This window comes from Hyaena hyaena, unplaced genomic scaffold (genome assembly GCF_003009895.1).
Source record: "Hyaena hyaena isolate Hyena2069 unplaced genomic scaffold, ASM300989v1 scaffold_231, whole genome shotgun sequence".
NCBI classification, from domain to species: domain Eukaryota; kingdom Metazoa; phylum Chordata; class Mammalia; order Carnivora; family Hyaenidae; genus Hyaena; species Hyaena hyaena.
Genome location: NW_024080862.1, coordinates 1,345,668 through 1,363,818, shown reverse-complemented (window position 1 = coordinate 1,363,818; position 18,151 = coordinate 1,345,668). Strand labels below are relative to the sequence as shown.

The 18,151-nt window shown below is 55.6% G+C and overlaps 1 protein-coding gene across 1 annotated transcript; it reads right to left on the bottom strand.

Moving 5' to 3' along the window:
* Window positions 1-2,305: 2,305 nt before the first annotated feature.
* Window positions 2,306-16,580, bottom strand: ITIH3 (inter-alpha-trypsin inhibitor heavy chain 3). The gene is made up of 22 exons (XM_039243725.1): window positions 16,488-16,580; window positions 15,875-15,895; window positions 14,570-14,736; window positions 14,384-14,488; window positions 13,338-13,500; window positions 12,816-12,929; window positions 11,736-11,861; window positions 11,331-11,447; window positions 10,912-11,080; window positions 10,212-10,337; window positions 9,789-9,970; window positions 8,367-8,552; window positions 8,064-8,203; window positions 7,189-7,343; window positions 6,501-6,518; window positions 5,421-5,444; window positions 5,124-5,159; window positions 4,851-4,964; window positions 4,237-4,441; window positions 3,206-3,378; window positions 2,886-2,997; window positions 2,306-2,550 (listed from the first exon to the last, which is right to left on the bottom strand). Exons 1-22 carry the CDS (start codon window positions 16,578-16,580, stop codon window positions 2,421-2,423), a joined length of 2,676 nt encoding a protein of 891 aa, XP_039099656.1. The 3' UTR covers window positions 2,306-2,420.
* Between the last annotated feature and the right edge of the window lie 1,571 nt (window positions 16,581-18,151).

Genomic DNA, 18,151 nt, shown 5'->3' with positions numbered 1-18,151 from the left:
CGCCTGGTCAAGAGGCTAGCACTGGTAGATGGGGGAGACAGAGATGAGGTCCTGGGCCCAGGGAGGAAGCAAGCATCTGTCCTCAGGAGCCTCGAGTCTCATGAGGGTGCTCCAGAGCCCTGGGCTGCTGGGGGTCTGCTCTCCCATCCATGCTCCAGGGGTAGGCACCCCAAAGATTTCACCCCGTTCCTGCACAGGCAAAGCATACCTAAACATTTACAGTTCCTCCACCTACTTCTTTAAAAATGACACATGTCTTTGGCTTACAAATAAAAAGGATGAAGAGAACAAATGCAAAACCATGAGAAAGAGAACAAAAAAAATAAAAATAAAAAAAAAAACCAAGCAGGGGAAGAGCTAGATCACAGGCACCAGGGTAAGGCAAGCTACAGCAGCACAAAGCTTTGTGCTGAGCTTCCTGGCAGCCAGGAGAAAGGAGAAAATGAGCTCGCTTGCTTGCTGAGAGGAAACAAACTAGATCAGTGAGGAGAGCATTCTTTTCTCAGCTCTAGAGCTTTATAGGATGTGTGCAGAGTGGGTGTTTCTAGAAGGATCAGGGGAGAGCCCAGTGGGAGGGGTCTCCAGCTACAGATTTGCCAAATACACAGGAACACTCCCACTGAGTCACTGCATCTCCACGGAGCCTGGGGGGCAGTTTGGGGTCAAGGCTGCGTCGCCTTGTGAAGGTCACTCAGAGGGTCTCAGACCAGGGCTCTGATAAACTGGGTTGCAAGATGAGTACCCACCCCAAACTCACCCTCCAGACCCCAGCAGCTGGGCTGGGCTGTGGAACTGGTGAACACTGGAGGGGTCATGGGCAACTTTCTGGCCTGGCCCCACTTGCAGGGCAGGTATCCTCTGTGAACAGGTGAATGGAGCTCCGTACCCTTTGCTGTTTTGTTCACTGCCATCTGGCAGGATCTTTCTCTCCATTTTACAGATGTGAAAACTGACTGGTTTAAAGTACATGGTTCCTCAGTCAACCTAGGACCCAGTGGGGAGTGGGGCCTGGCCACTTAGATTTTTTCCTGGACTGGCCTCCCCAGTACTCTCTGCCAGGCCCCCAGACCCTGGGGAACTCTGTTCTGACTCAGGCAGATGGGACCCTGGAGTGGGAGGTAGGGGAACTTCCTGGTGACCCATCGCCAGATCCCCCCCCCCCCCCCCCCGCCCCCACACCCGCACTGGCATTTGTGGCCATTCCCAGTCTAACTCAAACCTCATCCAGGAGGTTGTGGTCCCTGCTTTGCCATCAGGCAAAGCTGCCCACTGCTTCTTGCAATGGGTGCCCTCTGCCTGGCATACCCATAGCCCCTCAGGCAGTGAGAACTGTGGAGACAAAGGATCTCGGACATGAAGGGCTAGGTTCGTGGAACTGGAAGCAGTCTGTGTGTCTGGAACCCTGAAAGTGAGGGGAGACACCTGGTATGTGGGGTTGGTAAGGCTGGACAGGCCATAGGTAGGACAATGGCCTTTCTCCTGAGATCAGTGGGTGAGAGGTGTCATTGATAGGGTTTTAGGCAGGGAGTGATGATCAGTTCTGCTCTACAGAGTCTTTCTGTGGAAGCAGGGAGACCAGAGAAGGGCTGTTGCAGTTGCCCAGGTGAGAGAGGGTTGTCTAGGCTGAGGGCCCTGAGAGCCTCTACTCTGGGAATCTCTAACTGACCTCCGACCTCACCCAGGACTTACCGTTGGGGTGGAGTGGGCAGTCACCATGATTGGAGGATCTTAGGGATTTCCAGCCTAGCCGCCGCAAACTTGGGGCGCCGACGCAAAGAGGAAATGGTCACTAAGCTGTGTGGCCCCAGATTCTAGCCCAGAATGTTGGGTTTATCTGATGAATGGATAGATGGCTGGGTGGCTAGTGGACTGGTGGGTGGGTGGGGGTGGATGGCTAGATAACGGGAAGATAGAGGGCTGAAGGACACCTGTCATGAGCTGCAGGCCATGTCTGCCCCAGAGCACTCCCTGCTTCTGCATCATAGAAGGATCTTCAGGCCTGTGGGTCCTGATGGGGGCTACTAAGCCTGACCTCTGACTTTTCTTATTACCCTCCTGGACTCTGAAATGCACTCAACTCTTCTCCACTTCTCAGCCCCTTCACACCAGTCCATTTTTGTTTTTTCACTTCCCAAACCATCATACCTGTGGCTCCCCAAAGTGCCAACCAACCCCGTCTTCCACCCACATCCATGGAGAGCCCCAGGGAACTGCCTTTCTAGAAGCCAGCCCCTTACTTGAGCTACCTCGAGGCCCAACTGCCTGATCCCTGGAGCCGGGGCTCAGAGAGGCATGCAGAGGCCGGTGGCTGTGTCCTCGGGCTTTATTGTCACAACCCTCCCTGAGACCCTGGTCCATGTCCCTGTTCCAGAGGCCAGGTGAGCTGGGCCAGCTGTCTCAGCAGGAGCTGGCACGTCTGCTCAGAACAGGTCGGGGACAATGTAGTCACTATGGACACCGTCAATCAGCCCTTGCCCGTTGTTGTGGACAAACCAGCAGGCGACCTTGGTGCCGACGCTGACATCCTTCCTGTAGTCTTTCTGGGAACCCCTGGGAAAAAGGAAAGAGACACTGTGATATATCCAGGGTGGGCAAGATGGCTGCTATGCTCAAGGACCTAAGGCTGGAAAAGGGCATGAGTTCTGAGTCCAAAACTCTTTGGTCAAGAAAGAGATCAAATGATTAACTCCCTCTGGGGGGCCAAGTTTGGCCTTTTCCTGATTAGGAGGAGCCTAGAGGGGGCGAGGAGGTCAGGACCCCAGAGGGAAATGAGAATAGATGCCCCACAGGAGACAAGAGACTTCCAGGCCAATGTGTATGGGTGGAGAGGGCTCTCTCCTCTTGTCTTGTTACTGGGCAGGGTGAGGATGTCAGAGTTCTGTCACCTGGTGACCGTCAGCCGATGGTTCTTCACCACCATTGTGGCATCTGGCTTTGTGGGGTCAGAGCCTGCGTGGATGTTGGACACTTTAAAGTCCAAGGGATGGAAGAATTGTCCTGGGAACAAAAACATTCACTCTGTCAGCCCCTGCACACTGTCAGCCTCTGCCATCACCATAAGTATGACAGCCACTAGCCTTCCGGGATTGATGCAGAGGCTGACTGGGTGTTGCGTGCTCAGTCCAGGGCAACTAGGATAATCTTTCATGTGGCTTTTCCCCTCTACCATGTGTCCTGAACAATCTGAAGCTGGAACATTCCATACCCAGCAGCCCATGTGTTTGTGCCGACATCCGGTGACTGTCCACCACATAGAAGCCCAGAAAGTCTTGGTGGACAGGATGCTTCTTCCACACCTGGTGCAGGACAACCACAAAAGTAACCCCATCTCCAAAGGATATCACCATATTCTTTTTCCTGTTGATTGTCACAGACAGCCTAGGAGAGAAGAAGAAGGAGGTCAGCAAGTGGGGCCCAGTGGCAGCCATGATACCGGGTATCTGAACCAAAGGCATCTCGATAGGGCCTTCTCCTTACATGGCACCTGAGCACACACACTCTGGAAATTATCTCAGAGGTGTTGGAGAAGAGATGCCTCACGCGTGTTGACTATGCCCTCTACTGAGTGGATCCTTGTTCTTCCGTAAGCAGAAGACAGGGCTGTCCTGGGAGTCTGGAGGCATGGGATCAATCCTCAGCTCAGCCACTGGCTTCCTGTGTGACCTGGGGTAGGTTCCACACCTCTCTGAGCTTCACTGGGAGTAATGCCCCTGCCCTATCCACTAGGCTCCCAGTGACTTGAAGACCTAGGAGAGGCTGAGCAGTTTAGCCAGAGAAGTTGAAGATGAAGATTAGTGTGTTATCAGATTGTAGGTAGGTCCCCTAATGCTTATGTCCACACAGCCCTTCCCTCAAGATCAGTCCTGTGGGGGCACCTGACTGGCTCAGTCAGTTAAGCGTCTAACTCTGGTTTAGGCCTAGGTCATGATCTCACGGTTCGTGAGACTGAGCTCTGAGTCGGGCTTTATGCTGACAGTGTGGAGCTGGCTTGGGCTTGGGATTCCCCTCTCCCTCTTTCTTTGAAGATAAATAAACATTTTTTTTAAAAAGATCAGTACTGTGAACTGTCCAGCTACCACTTCTGGCTGGGGCCATTGCGGTCACCCTTCCCTGGGCAAGGGCTGAACTCTGAGGCCACCAGTCTCTCCTGTAACCTCTGTGGGTCTTCTGTCCTGGGATTTGTCCAAATCCCTCAGAAGCTCCTTAGACCTCCGAGATCCAAGAGCGGGGCTATACCCATCTTGTGTGATTGTGACCGTGTCCAGCCAGCTGAAGGTGCTCTGTGCAGCTCCATTCCACAGGGTGATCTTCTCCGGCGTCACCTCCATCTGGAAGTCCATGTGAGCATTGGCAATGCCCAGCTTGCCAAAGTAAGTCTTTCTGGTCTTGGAGTCAGAGTTGCCTCCCTTCTCGCCAATGATCTGCCCGTTAACTGTGAGGCCTGCCGGAGGGATGGGGTGGTGAGGGGCCAGTGAGACCTTTCTGCGTCCAGGCTGGTTTTTAGGATGCACTTTCTCCTCCAGCCAGACCTGCTGGGGGTGGGGCAGAGTGGGGTCCCCAAGATGAGACCTGGACTTCAGAGCCAGCCCTCCCTGTTCCTAGACAGTCCTGGGTCCCGCTGGTAGTCAAGGGCCTGAACTGCAGACCTGTGTGTTCAGAGCAACACAACTTCCTGGACACAGGCTTCACCTGGGCCACTCTCACCCCTAACCATCTCTCCAACACCACTGGGTCCTGGGGACTTGGTGAACCTGTGGCTACAGGCAGCCCCTCAAGGAGTAAGCCACACAGAAAGAGGGTACATCAGGGGCAGAGTGAGGACCGCCCCAGCTCTGGCCTGCAGTCCCCACCTGTGATGGGGTCCTGGATGAGGCGCAGCACTGTGCCTGGCTCCTCATCGATGTTGAAGCAGATGGCATCGTCCTTCTGCGGGACTTGGATGATGAAGTGGGGGTCCCCATCCACTGAGAGCACATCAGAGAAAGGGCTGGCTCCCCAGACCTCTCACTGTTCCAGGGGGTCCTCCCCTGCCCTCTTGGCCCCTGTGGATAGACTCCTAACAGGTAGGAGGCTTGGGGCTCTGGGGCCTGGGTCTCACTTTGGGAGGAGCCAGGGGAACTCACCGTAGTAGTAGGGCGTTTGAGGAGGCTGGTAGCTGGCTGTGGACCCAAAGGGAGAGAGGCCGAGCTAAACAAGCAGGCCTGGGAGGCGCCAGGACCCCATCAGGACTCGGGTTCATGCACCTTCCCTTCCCGCTTCCCCATACTCTCAAACCAACTCCCATCTCCTCGGGATCCCAGCCATCTGCCTGTTGCAGAGAGTGGATTCAGGAAGGAGTCTGGAGGAGAATGCGCAGGGGGCCACTCTCTGGGCAGATGCCCTGTGGGTAGGGGGTGCTGGGGCTGCTGCCATATACTCACTCAGGTAAGCCATGGAGCGGGCCACTGAAAAAGGCAGCAGAAGGGCAGTCATGAGCTGGGTCCGAGGGCTCCCTCTCCCCCAGCCCCATGCCTTCTACCTGGCTTGGGGCTACCAATCTCCAGGAGAGCCCCAACCCGGGCAGACAGAGGGCTGGACTGTGACTCCTCATATAGGCTTTAGAAATGGGAGCATGCCCAGGGAGTTCCTTTCTGGGGCTGGTGGTAATATGGATGTCATTTTTATGCCATGGGCATGGCATTGGGATGTGCTACTAAGTATGCCATGAGATCGTCTGCTTCCCTGTCGTGAACGGTGTTCATGGCAGACACCATCCTATACCCCGAAATCCCGCTCTCCAGTTGGGGGTCCCAGATGGGGTGAAGCTCACAACTGTCTGTTGTCCTTGGTAGTAACCCACACACACACATACTCATGCACACATGTGTGCACACCATGACTACATTTGACAGGGCTGTGCTGAGGGAAGAGCAATGACCTGGTCCATATGTGCTGCTCGGATTGAACCACCTATCAGTGGAGGTGGCCCAGGCTGGAAGGGGCTGGGAGGCCCTGCCTGGTGGTCGTGGGCTTACTGGGGGGCAAGGATGCAATTTGATAACAAGAGATGCACAGAGTGCTGTGAGTAGGCACAGGCGCCAGGCTGCCTGGGCTGAAATCCCAGCTTGGCCACCTGCTGACTAAGTCCTCGAACAAATAGACTTAGCCTCTCCAGGCCTCAGTTTCCTCACTATAAAGTGGGAACCATGAGAGGACTCCTTTAGAGGGTTGCTCTGGGATTAATGGAGTGCCAGTGTCTGATGTGAGAATTTGCTAATTTTAAAGGTCACAGAATGGTCTCATACTGATCGTCCCTCCTTAGTAAGGGGAAGCCACCTCCAAACAACTGATGAGAACCTGATGAGGCTCAGAGAGGGCAGAGCCTGGACCAAGGCACCTCACAGGTTGGTGGCAGACCAGGACCTGATCGCAGGGGTCCTAAGGGCCCCTCCCTGGGATGGGCAGTTGGTTCTCTTGTCCCCCTCCTAGGACACCCCTTCCAACCGCTGGCTGAAGCTCACCTTCTGTATCTGCAGGCCCTGTGTGGGAGGAGGAGGAGGAATGTGTTAGGAGCCACAGACTCCTGGTGTCGGCATCAACGCCAGCCCCAGGCTGTGGGCCTCCCAGCCAACAGCAGACCCCCCACCCCCAACAACTGTGTGTCGCCTGGAGCCAGGAGCTCCTACAGGCCAGAGGCTGGGCCTAGACCAGCTCTTTGGCTCCTGTCCCTGCCTGTGCCACCCCCCGGCTCCCCGGGCCCCGGTACAGGGATCCTTAGGAGTCCCCTCTTGGAGTCCGGTTGAGCAGGCTGGGGCCAGCCCCCAGAGCACAAGGCCCTTTCCTCTCACAACCCCCACGCGCGTGCTCTGGGACTAACTTTCAAGCTGCAAAGTGCTGCTTCCGGTCTAACTGAGCCCTTCCAGGCTACAGCCAAAGTCTCTTTCCTTGAAATGACCCTGAGCAAGGTGTCCCGTGACTCACATCCCTTTAGAGACCCAGAGGCTCCTATTCCCACCCCCACTCACTGTCCACGCCGATGGATTCACCACACCCTTCCCAGCCCTTGGCCACATCTCCCTCTGGCCCCCTGGACCTGCCCCTCTTCTGCAGGCCTCGGTCTCAGCAGCCTGGCTCATTCCTCTTCTGGGCACTCAAGGCCCCGGTGGCCTGGAAGCCCTTCAAGTTCTGGCCTCCACTCTCCATGCCCACCTTCTCCGGGCTTGTCAGCGATAGCTGTCTGGTCCTCATTGTCCTCAGGCTTGGTCACCACCATGGAGGTCAGCGGAGTCACAAAGTGGTACTTGAGGGACAGGTCCAGGGCCTGGGCTGTGAGGTTCTCCTTCTCCTCACCATGGGCATTCTTGCTGTGGGGAGGGGCAGGAGAGTCAGTCCAAGAACCTTTCCCTGCCTGACCCCCTCTGCTGTGACTCCCAGAACCAGGACAAGAGCCCCAGAGGCAGCCTGGGAATGCCTTTCCCTGGGGTAGAACCCACTAGCACTGAGAAAAAGACTGGTTCACCAGCTCCCTGGGACAGATGGACAGGCTGTGTCTGAGGCTGGGCCTCAGTTTCCCCACGATAAGATACAAAGGGCATGAAATGGTATCACAACAATCACTCATGATAGTGTCCGTGTCCTGTGCACTCAGCGTGTGCCAGACCCTGCACCAGGGGCGTTAGAGGCAAATCCCACCTAAAGGAAGGCTGACATGGTGCTTGCAAATGGACCCAAGCTCTGCCTTCTGGGGACTGAGGGCAAGGCTCCAAGCCTTTAGTTGTGCTCAGCCTCACCGTCATTGTGGGCCCATGCCAGGTATGGAATACAGGGTGCTGAGGCCCACCCCTGCCCTCAAGGTGCTCCCGGGGTGCTGTTGAGCCCCCAGTGTCAGGCTGTGCTGTGCCTGGGAAAACGTTCTGTGGGGCTGGGCTGAGGAGAGGGCAAGGCAGCTGGGATGGGTGAGCCTGAGTCTTCCTCCTCTTGTGCTCCCCCAGAGCAAAGCCAGCACGGGGGCAAGCACAATAAGTGGTGGGGCAGTGGGGAGGCCCAGGTGTGGGGCCTGGCTGTGTGAAGGTCGCCAGGATCACCGTTTCTCCAGCAGCTGCTCAATAGTGAGGTAGGCCCAGAGCCGCTCGATGTAGTTCCCAAAAATGTAATCCTGCTCCTTCAGGGCCTTTTCCATCTCCTTCATGTCCACCTCCTCTGTGAAGGTCAGATCATTGATGGCCTAAGGTGGGGGTGAGAGGAGGCCAGAGGCTGGAGGGCTGGAGGCCTGGACCGGCTGGACCCAGGTTGGGGGCCGCCACCGCTGGACCCTCAGGCAGGAGGCTGAGGCCCATGGGTGCCGATCCCCCATCCACAGCACTCGTTCTGGCCCTGGCCCAGCTCACCCCGTGGCCTTTTACATCCGCCTTAAAGTTGTTCATGTCCTCGTCCAGCAGGCGCCCAGCCACCACGATCTCAGAGCCATCGTAGAAGTGCTTGTAAGCATTCTGGGTGAGGTCCTGGATGGCATTCTCCGGGTACTCCACCTCCACGCTTGTCAGCAGTGGGTTGGCCACCTCCTCATAGAAACCCTGGAGTCCAGAAGAGGGACCTGGTCATATCAGGCCACAAGCAAATCTGGAGAGGACGGGGTAGGCGGGTGCCCACTGGCGCCTCCCTGCGCGTTGAGTCCCCCAGGCTGGGCCAGTCGTCGCTCCTGATCTTCACTTCCTCGTGGCCCTGATGGTGTCCTTCAGTTAGTGGGAGCCTTCCCACCCCCCCTCCACCAGGTAGAGCCTGGGAAGAATAGAAAGGTAAGGACCTTGTTCCTGGCATATAGAAAGTGCTCGAGAAATGTTTGTTGGAATGAAAGTAAAAAAGAGAAAAGGAAAGGAGGAGAGGCCGACCAGAGGAGCAGGAGCACAGAGATTAAGAGAGACAGGCAGAGGCACAGAGTCATGGGGGGAAGGGGGGGGTCCACTGCAAAGGTTCAGCCACCGTCACCTGCACTGGGGAGGAATGGGGTTGCCGAGCTTCGTAGATGAAAATACAGGACGTGCAGCTGCAGCTGAATTTGAATGTCGGGTAAATAACGAATTAATGTTTAGTCTAAGTTTGTCTGTTATGAGATGAATTGTGTGCCCCCAACATACATGTTAAAGTCCTTCTCTCAAGACGTGACCTTTTTGGGGATGAGGGTAGTGACAGAGGCGATCAAGTTAAAATGAGGCCTTTGGGATGGGTCCCCATCAATATATCTGGTGTCCTTAGGGAAAGGGGGAAACTTGGACCCAGAGACAGACAGGCCCATGGGGAAGATGATGGGAAAAGACAGGGTTGCCATCTACAGGCCAAGGAGAGAGGCCTGGAACAGACCCTTCCCCCCCAGCCCTTAGAAGGAAACAGCCCGGCTGACAGGGTCAATTGGGCTTCTAGCCCCCAGAACTGTGAGGCAACAATTTCTGTTGTTGCAGTCCCCCCACCCACCACGAGCATGTGGTACTTTGTTATGGCAGCCTTGGCAAACTAACACAGCATGCTATGCAATATTTGGGTGCGTGCTTACACTAAAAATTGTTCACTATTTACCAGAAACCCATATTTGGCCAGGTGTCCTGTATTTGATCTGGCAATCCCGTGGGGGAAGCAGGTCTATTGTGTGTAGCCTGAGGACGAAATCAACCACCACTGATGGATAAGAGGGAGCTAGAGGTAGATTTCAGCCCAAGAGGAGGCCCTTTTTAGCAAGTGAAATGGTCACTCGGTGGAACAGCTGTCTGAGGAAACAATGAGCTCCTCGTTCCTGGGGGTATGCAAGACAAGCATACCTGCAACTGCAAATTGGCATCGGAATCTTCGTAAATGCGCCGGGCCAGCCCATGGTTCTCCAGAGCCATGCTCTCCAGGAAGTTATAATTCAGATTGTTGCCAAAGCCCAGGTTATACAAGGGGAACTTGCCCCCAATGGCATTGCGTACATTCTCTTGGATTTTTTCGGGTCTGCTTTCACCTGCAGGAGAAAGGGGTGTTCACACCCCAGCCCCAGCCCCAGCAACTAGCTGGATCGGCTCTGTTTGGAGATATCTGACGTCTGCACGGGCCCAGCTGGTGTTTGGGTCAGGGGTGGTCCTTGGTAGGGAGTGGCTGTGCCCTTGAAGGGTTCACAAGTCCCCATGGGGGACTGTGGGGAGAGCGACCCAGAATCTTGCAGCACGCTGGCTTTGGTTCAGAGCCGCACCCGCCTGCCTCACCAACATTGGCATCCCCGTCGGTCAGCATGATGATGATGGAGGTGCTCCTCTCGGGGACTTTGTGTTCCTCCCGGGCCTTGTTCAGCATGTCGATGCCCCTCAGCAGCCCATCGTTGATGTTGGTCACTGGCACACAGACAGACAGAACAACGGGAGGGTGTCCTCAGTACCAAGGTGGAGGAGATCGGGACAGCAGGCCCTGCTCTTGGGCCTGAGGACCCTGTTAGCCAATGAGCCCTGGTACTCAGTAGATATTGATGGAGTGAATCAGCAAGTGGTGAATCACTGGGGACAAACGGACCAGCCTGTTGGGGCTGCCGCAAGGTGATTGTAAAAGCAGTTTGGAAAACTTATCAGGTGAACTGCCAGGCCCGCTGGCTGGGAGGAGAGGGGAACAGTGTTGATGTCATTTGTCATTTTCCTTAAGAAACAGCCCAAGATAAGGGTACTCTGTGGCATTATCTTGCCAGGACCAGTGGGGCTCCAGGATCATGGATTAGAGAAAGGAAGAATGGACTCCCCTAGACCGCAAAGAAGACACCCCAATAACAAGCCTGAGCCGCCCCCCATCCCACCTCTACCCCCAGCTGAGGTCTGCAGGACCTAGACCAGGAGAGGCTCTGTCTCAAGGCACAGGGGAGGCAGACTGCTCGGGCCAAGGGGGATGACAAGATGCGTCTGCCCTTCCCTCCACTCATACTTCCTCGATCATCAATGTTCTTCACAAATGCCCTGGCCTCCTCGATGTTCTCTGGGGTGGCTTGAACTAAGGTGTCTTTCCAGGTGGTCACATCCCCACTGAACAGGATGAAATTCAGGTAGTCATCCTCTCTCATATCCTCCAGGATCTTGAGGAGGGCATCCTTTGTCTGGGAAAGAGAAGGGCGTCCAGACAGGAAGCTGGGAACGAGCCGCGGACGGCCAGCTGTCTTCCCGCGCGGCTGGCGCTGGGGCCTGCGCTCTCTACAACCAAAGGGGCCAGATGCTCTGTGTCCCCCTTTTTAAATTTTTGGATCCTGTCCCTCTTCCTCCTCTTTCATTGGAAATATCAGCTTCCTCCACTTACAGATAAATATGTCTCCCTCCCCCTGCCACCCCCACTTGCAGTGAGAAGCACACCTGCTCCATTTTCCGACCATGCATGGAGCCACTGACGTCAATCACAAAGACCACGTTCTTAGGCACCACGGGAAGGCCTTGAGGTGCAAAGAAATGCACAAAGTAGCCATTGACTATCTGGAAAGGGGAGAGAGAGAGACTGCAGATAATCTGCTTTTAGCAACTCTTGCAAATAGAAGCCAGACATTTACCAGCTCCAGAAAGTGCTGTTCTTTCCCACCCACCATGGGATGCCACGCAAAGGCCCTGGACTGTCCTCCATCCCCAGGCTGCACAGAAAACTTGGTCTTGGGCAGAGAACGGGGGTCTGGGGACAAGAGGCAGCTGCAGCTCCTCCCACACCAGTCCTCACCCCATCGGGGTGATGGAGAATCAGCCATCCCGGCAGAGCCAGTTGGCAGGTACCTGTATGTTGGCCGGAGACTCTCTGTTCACGTCGTAGGTGATGATGAAATCTCCGTTGAGGAGGGAGTCTGTGCAGGTTGGGCACGAACGCTGTTGGTCCATGCTGGGCTTGAAGGACACGCGGCCCTGCGGGAGGTGGTGGAGGACCTCGCTCAGCGTGGCCAGGGCCTGTCGACTCTGCTCTGCCCTGGGGAGTGAGGCCAAGCCCCCACAGGAGGAGCCCGCAGGTAGGCGCCTGGGCAGTCCTGCCGCCAGCCGTCATGCTCTGGCCTTTCGGAGCACCTCTCTCCCCGTCGGACCAGGGGCTCCTTGGCAGGCAGGGATCTTGTCCGGTTCAGCCTTTGTCTCTTCCTGTTCACTGGGCCCCACAGGCTCCTCAGCTCAGCACCGAGAAGCCACTCAGGGAGGGGTTTGCACCATGAGGGGGAACTTTGTGTTGGGTGGTATTGCGTGTATTGGTGGCAAGAAGAAGGGGAGGGGAAAGATGGGGGGCAGGGGACCCAGGGCGAAAGCGCTGCCCTGCAGAAGCCAGGAGCCATCTGTGCTGTGCTCCTCTGGCTTCCACTTGGGAGTCCTGAATGACTAAGGTTTGCTATTCTTGTAAACATTTATTCATTCACTGCCCACAACAAACAAGGCGCCTGAAACAGCTGGGGACCTCGGGAACTGGAGCCAACCACCTGCGCCAAGAGATTCCTTTTCATCTGTCACCCCTCAGAGTGGCGTCAGTAGATCTACATGACTCCCCCTGGCCTCAGTGTCCTTATCTGTAAAATGGACAATAACTTGCCCCACCTGCTTCCCAAGGTAGAACAGGATTGGGCCTTGCAAACGATCCCTCTTTCTCTGCGGTACAGATGAGACCCCAGTTCCTCTGGCAGATCGACAGCTAGCAGCCCCTGACCCTCACTCCTGACCAAGGCGCCCCAGGAAAAAGGAAATGGCTGCGGACATTTCCCCCGCCCCCTCTCACACACACACTCGCCTCGGCCAAACCCCAGGGTTCACACTGTCCTGTTAGCATCAGGCTTCCTGCCCCTGCCCACCACCCCCCACAGGCCTGAGAGGCATCTCCACTACCTTTTTCCCTGAGAAGGACTTGGTGAGGGCGCTGCCCAGGAGGTCATTGGTGATGAATGAGGCCTCAGCGTCCAGCGTGCTGATACCCTGGGGCTCGAAGATGTCTGCCTCAATCTGGAGTGGGCAAGAGTAAGGAAAGGAAGGGTCACTCAGTGACAGTGTAGAGGCCAGCCTCCAGGCCAAGGCCAAGGCGACTGAGATGGTCAGTGAGGGCGACTGAGATGGTCAGTGAGGGCGCAGGGACAGCCTCCAGACATCTCATGAGGACTAAGCCTGGTGTCTGCCACCAAGAAAATGGCCTCAAGAGTTATAGATGGGTCTGTGACCCCAAGGCTCTTCCATCACCCGCCATATTGCCCTCCATGCCACCACTAAAGTGTGATGGCCTTCAGCATCAAAGCTCCTCAGCCATGGTGGGGCCGGACTTCTGTGTTCTTGACCCTGCCCTGGGCTCTGCCCCAGGGCCCTTCCCTACCCCCACACCCCGGCAGATTCAGCAGGGGCTGCAGGGTGGTTGATTACCTCAAAGTGCTTGACCAGTTGCTTGGGCTGGACCTTAAGGTACATCTCGTACTTGCCCTTGTGCCTCTTGAGCAGCTCCTCATAGGTTAGCTCAAACGTGACCTTGCTGCCCGCTGCCACATTGACCGAAACTGTGAATTTCTCCAGCTTCCTCCCTGAGGCCCTGAATGGGAGTGTAAGACAATGGCTGCCCTGCAGTCCTTCTCAGGCCCTCGGTTCAAATCCCCGGCCCTTGGGAGAGACCCTACCCTCTCTGAGCCTTGCTTGCCTCCACTTCAAAGTGGGATAATGTTGTAAGAATTATGGGCACCTTTTCCTCTGGAAAACAGTGTGGAGATTCCTCAAAAAATTAGCGATAGAACTCCCCTATGACCCAGCAATAGCACTGCTAGGAATTTACCCAAGGGATACAGGAGTGCTTATGCATAGGGGCACATGTACCCCAATGTTCATAGCAGCACTCTCAACAATAGCCAAATCATGGGAAGAGCCTAAATGTCCATCAACTGAAGAACAGATCAAGAAGATGTGGTTTATGTATACAATGGAATACTACATGGCAATGAGAAAGAATGAAATCTGGCCATGTGTAGCAACATGGATGGACCTTGAGGGTGTTATGCTGAGCGAAATAAGTCAGGCGGAGAGGGACAAATACCATATGTTTGCACATATAGGAGGATTAGGAGGAACTTAACGGAGGACCATGGGGGAGAAGAAGGGGGGAAATAGTGGGGGAGAGGGAAAGAGGCAAACCATGAGAGACTCTTGAATGGTGAGAACAAACTGAGGACTCATGGGTGTGGTGGGGGAGGGGGGAGATGGGCATGGAGGGGGGCACTTGTGGGGATGAGCAACTGGGTGTTATATGGAAACCAACTTGACAATAAACTGTTTGTAAAAAAAAAAAAATTATGGGCTCCTTTTGCTATAATAATGAAATAATAACAGCAATAATAATAATGGCTCTTGCTGTTGTTGTTTGCATCTCTGAGAGCCCTTGTAGCCCAGATGTTCTTCCCTAAGTCCGGAGCGCCCACACTTACTTGACCAAGCCGGCTGTCTTGCCCTGGGACACAGCCTTTTCATACTGCTTCTTGGCGACTTCCTTCTCCTTGACATTCCCAGGGTAGGTTACACCGTCGATGGTCCTGTAAGAAAGGGGAGTTGGGGGCTCATGCTGAGCCAGACTCCCCTCCCCACCCAGGGCCAGCTGCCGTGGCGACACCCACAAGGTGAAGTTGGTGATGAAGGCCGTCTTGGGCAGCTCCACGTCAAAGGACACCTCCTTGGCAGTGTCTGCGCGGTTGACAGCCCTCGTGGTGACAACATTGTGAGCAAAGCGAGAGGTGACCTTGCAGCTGATCTTGGTGCTGTAGACCTCGATGCCATTGACGACCTGCAGGAGAGGGCGGTGATCTGCTTTGGGGGAACCAGGCCTTCATCCTGGCTGCTCCCCTTCCAGGCTCCCTGAGCACAGCCCAGAACCCCTGCCTGGTAAGTGGCCCCCCAGTTTTCCAGTCACTGTGTCTAAAGCCTGGGCAGCATCTTCCATCCTCATGTTCAATCATCTACCCTGGTTCTGGAATTCTCTGGCCTTTCTGAGCACCTCTCTCCCCCTTGGAGAACAGGGGCTCCTTGTTGGGCGGGTCCCTTGTCTGATTCAGCCTTTGCCTCTCCCTGTTCACTGGCCTCACAGGCACCTTAGCTCAGCCCCCCTTAGAGCTCAGCACCAAGAAGCCACTGGGGGATGGGGCTTTACACCGTGAGAAAGAACTTCATGCTGGGCAGTATTGCGTGTGTTGGTGCCAAGAGGAGGGGAAGGGGAAAGGGCTGGAGAGGGAGGGGGCCCTGTTCCGCCTCCTTAACCCTGGGTCTGTTTACACAACATGAAGCAAGCTGTAGTGGGGAGATCTGCTGCTCCCCATCCCCCTTAGGACGGTCTTCTCCATGGCTCTGAGGTCCTGCAGGCAGGTCCTGGCTCTCTGATCATCTGTGCTCCAGCCACACCAAGTCTCTGGCCCTAGAGCACCCTAGCTCCTCCCGCTCACCTCCGCTTGGAAAGAAATCACTTCCGCACACGCCCACCTTCCTCTCCTTTGGTAATTGCCTCATTCTGTCCCCAGACAAGGGGAGTGTGTGGGGACGACCTTCATGCCCCCAACACCTTCTCTCCAACGCGGACAGTGGACTGAGGGAAGGTCTAGGGAGACATCTGGCAGGATATAAAGATGCTTCATGAGGACGTGTGTCCTGTGCACAGGCCCTGGTACCAGCAAGTGCTGGGTAAGCATTTGTGGAGGGAAGGGCTGGTGGAAGAGCGGTCCTGTGCTGTATCCAGAGGGGTCCGAGAGCGTGGTTCTGTGGCACTCTCTCCCAGGGGTCTTGAGTCGCCTGGGGGTCCGACAGGGCAGGGGGCTGGGAGCTATTTGTCCAGTGTCAGGGACCTGCCATTATGGCCCACCCCTTCTGCTATTGGGCAGCCAGCTCTGTCCTGCCCTGACTCACCCCTCCCCATCCCTGGTGAAAGTTCTCACCCCTTCCGGGAGGCTCCGTTTCTGCAAAAACAAAGACAAACACAGGGATCAGGCCAAGGCCAGGCTGCCATGGCCTGGGAGCAGGCTCTGGGCTGAGGGGCCCACATACACACACCTCTTGAGGGGCCTCTGCACATAGGGCCCACACAGAGCTACTTCAGAGTAGGAAGGGCTCTGAGTAGATGGGGAAACTGAGGTTCAGAGAGGGCTGGTCTCCAGGTTCCTCAGAGGAGCAGGGCTGGGAGAACTAAACCAGCTCTCTCCCTGCCCCACGTACCCTGATCCCTCTGCCTTGCCCTTGGCCCAAAGCCCCTGAGGCCTTCCCCCCAGACACCCCTACAAGGCTCAGCTCAGCCTTTCCTGGAGTCCTCTGCCCTTGTCTCAGATGTGGACCCGTGAGCCCCTCAGTGAGGTGAGCAGTTCCTGGTGCATCACCCATTTAACAGGTGGGGAAACAGAGGCCCAGGGAAATTTAAAAGCCCAACACCTAGCCCTGTCCCCTGTTGCTCACTGCCTAGCCTTCTGCTTCCTCCTTGCCCCACATAGAGGACCATCTGTCTTGTCGCCTCTGCCCATGTGACAAGCCCAGATGGTGAAGAGGGGGCAGACTTACCCCCAGTGGCCGGGAGGGGCTTCTTGGGAAGCCAGAGGCCGCTGAGCCGGAGAGCAGGGCCAAGATGAGGCAGGGCCACCAAGCAGATGCCATCGCTGAGCACGCGGGCCTGGCCTGAGTTCCTTATATGGTGAGCCTGGTGTTTTCCAAGCGGGGTCAGTGACCTGCAGTGTGGGATGGGAGGAGAGGAGGCGGGGGGCTCCCCCGGGAACCCAGCTTGTGGGTGGAGTAAGAGGCCCTAGATCTGCCTGTACCAAGGGGGCCCACGGGGATTGTCAACAGTGTTGGGACGGGGAGGCTCCGGGCGAAAACAGAAGCTGTGTGTTGGCAAATGGGCCCGGGGCTCCCTGGGTGGCGGTGATGGTGACAGAACGTGGAGTCCCATTGAAAGTCAATGGCAATGTTAGCCATCAAAAAGAATGAAATCTTGCCGTTTGCAACAATGCAGACGGAACTAGAATGTATTACACTAAGTGAAATAAGTCAGTTCTGAGAAAGACAAATACTGTATGATTTCACTCATATGTGGAATTTAAAAAACACAACCTATGACCATAGGGGAAGGGAAGGAAAAATAAAATAAGATAAAAACAGAGAAGGAGGCAAACCATAAGAGACCCTTAACTACAGAGAACAAACTGAGGGTTGTGGGCAGGAGGTGGGTGGGGGATGGGCTAAAGGGGTGGGCTTAAGGTGGGCACTTGCTGGGGTGAGTACTGGGTGTTAAGTGATGAATCACTTAATTCTACTCCTGAAACCATTGCTACACTGCATCTTAACTAACTTGAATTTAAATAAAATCTTGGAAAGACAAAAAAAAAGATAGCCAAAGGCATCTCAGCACTGTTGCCTGTTGTCTGTTACCTGCACCACCTACATGGCCTTGAGTCTGACCTCCTGGACAGAAGCCTTCCAGCCTTCTCCAGGGAGCCAGGGCGCAAAGCCAGGCCAGTCACAGTGAGGTTCAGACCTCCATGACCAAACACCTTGCTCATTACTCTTCTTGGGTTCTCACGGCCCCAGGGAAAGGACAAACCCCAGGTCTTGCGCTCCGGCGCTCTCGGTGATCTGGCTCCAACTTGCTTTTCCAAACTTCCTCTCTTCCCACTGGCATGCCCTGCCTTCTCTGCACTCGCACCTCTCGCCCTGCCAGCCTGATATCCTGTCCCAGAAGCCATCCTGTTTTGTCCCCTAGCTGACCCCAGGCAGCCCTGCTCCAGGCTCCATCTTACCTTTTGTTGAGGCTTATATGCCTGGGTCTGATTGCCCCTCTGGAGTCTCAGCTCCGGGAGGGCCAGGCCATGTCACATTCATCCCTGTGTTCCTGGGGGACGGCATCCTGGAGAGTCATTCTCCTAAGAGTCTCCAGTGAGGCTGGAGCTCTGGTCTCCAGGACAGTGGGAGCTTCAGAGGAAGAGTCCAGGCCCGCCCTGGGTCACACCAGGGCCCTGCCAGCTCCCAGACTTTCCAGCGTGGCCGCCATGTGCCTACCATATACATGCTCTTCTGAGCAAAGTGACCAGTGGCTCTCCCGCAGGGCCACCACTGAACAGTGTTGACGAGGCTGCCTAGGCACAGGGCAGCTAATTTGTGATGTACTATGGCCTTGGCTGAAAGCTCCCCACCCGACTGTGAGTTTTACAGAGAGAGTTGACTGCCTAGGG